The 1,753-nt window shown below is 30.8% G+C and overlaps 1 protein-coding gene across 3 annotated transcripts in view; it reads right to left on the bottom strand.

Annotated features, from left to right (window-relative positions):
• LOC108965104 (relaxin receptor 2) overlaps positions 1-1,753 on the bottom strand; it is a 57,403-nt gene that overhangs the window by 22,539 nt on the left and 33,111 nt on the right. For all 3 annotated transcript variants that reach the window (XM_018927305.1, XM_018927307.1, XM_018927306.1), the window contains exon 6: positions 856-933. In XM_018927305.1, the coding sequence (XP_018782850.1) occupies positions 856-933 (78 nt within the window). The remainder of the gene's footprint in view (positions 1-855; positions 934-1,753) is intronic.

Here is a 1,753-nt window from a genome sequence, read left to right as displayed (position 1 = left end):
ATATGTATGCATGTATACTTTTTTATTAAAAAAAATTAATTAAAAAAACTATTTTTTCCATAACTTTTTTTGTTTATTTAACTGTTTGTGTTTTTTACTCTCTATTCAGAAAACCTTTCACAGATTTTTTTAATTTTATCTTTACTCGAAAGATATTTTAAAATTAATATTTAGTAATGCTTTATTCATAGCTGGCGAAAATCCTTGTAGCTATGTATATACTCCTACCGGGTGCCGGCTGGGCAATGGACGTCGCTGCTGGCTTGTGCTGGTTTCTAGGGTAGGTCTTGATGATGTGAGCAGGCGGCGTCTAACTAAAGCCGCACATACATATGGATACACTCTACTCTTCCTGGTAACATGCTTTGAATATTACACTGAAGAAGAGGGTGTATATCTACTTCTGCTAATGAGTTACCAGGCGGTAGGTATAAAACACTAGAAAGAAAACGGGCTGACATATCAGCCCAAACATCGAAGGGAGAAGTGGCGGCCACTCCTCTGCTGGGAAGAGAGCAGTTCACGGTAGTTGCAGTGCTACAGCCAAACCCGCTTTGCAACGTCGTGTAGGACCTCTCTGTCTGTGAAGACTCGGACCTCCAAACCGTTGAAAGCGTAAACACAGTGGTTCTGCTGCACTCTTCGAGAGATGCCAAAGGCCCTATGTCGGCGATAAAGACTAGGTCCAGTAAGAAGGGATTAAAAGCAAATTTTGTAGAATTTTTATGTACAAAGTTTGGAATTTTCCTTTTTTTCAACAAAAAATTGTCCAAACTTCACACAGTTTTAGGTTTTCTAGTCATAAGGTCGATTTTTTTAACTTCTAACATATATATCAGTAAAAGTTATACTTACAGCGTTTTCAATGGTATCTCAGAGAGCCTTCGGAATGCGTAGGGTGCGAGCTGCTCGATTGAACAAAACTTAAGAACACTAAAAAAAGAGGAAATGATTCTTGGTTAAAGCGAATGCAAATAACTGCTTCTATATAAGTACAAGACTACAAGGTATAAATAATGTTGAAAAAATATATAATAATATAAAAAAAAATAAATATATATATTATAATAAATATGTGTTTATATGATATAATATATATTTTACAAMMMAAAAAAAAAACCCAAAAAAAAGGTTTTTTAACTTTAACATGCATACATTTTATTAATTTTTCTTAAAAAACTATCTCACATAATATATTTATGTTTAATATTTAGCTATCTATGACTGTACATATACATATACATACAATACCATATGCTTGTGTGTGCATGTGTACTTATGTATGTGTATAAGCATGTTAACACACAGTTGTCTGAATATTTTCCACACGTTTGCTTCGTTGCCATAGCTTGGTTTTGTGGTTTGAGGGTTTTGTGATCAGAATTTACAATGCAAGCGAAACTAATTTAATATTAAATTTTACATTTTATTACATGGAGCATGTGGAAAGAGTACGAAAAAGTGATAAATGACTTTATGGCGAATATATTTTTTACAATAACCTTCACAAATTTACAAAAACTTACGACAGAACAAAATATTAAAAAAAAAATTAAAACTAAATTATAGAAAATTCTGTGCTACAACAAAATATGAAATAATAAAAAATATGTAATAATAAAAAGATATTTAAAAATGTAATAATTATTATTAAAAAAATATTGTGCTATTGCCAATTAAAAATCTTATCCTATTGTTCTCTTTATATTTTTTTAATATTAACCGAAAAAAGTATTAAAAAATAAAAAACTCT

The sequence above is a fragment of the Bactrocera latifrons genome, unplaced genomic scaffold (genome assembly GCF_001853355.1).
Source record: "Bactrocera latifrons isolate USDA-ARS-PBARC rearing strain unplaced genomic scaffold, ASM185335v1 scaffold_133, whole genome shotgun sequence".
NCBI classification, from domain to species: Eukaryota; Metazoa; Arthropoda; class Insecta; order Diptera; family Tephritidae; genus Bactrocera; species Bactrocera latifrons.
Note: the sequence above shows the minus strand (reverse complement) of the source record. Positions and strands in the feature narration are given on the sequence as shown.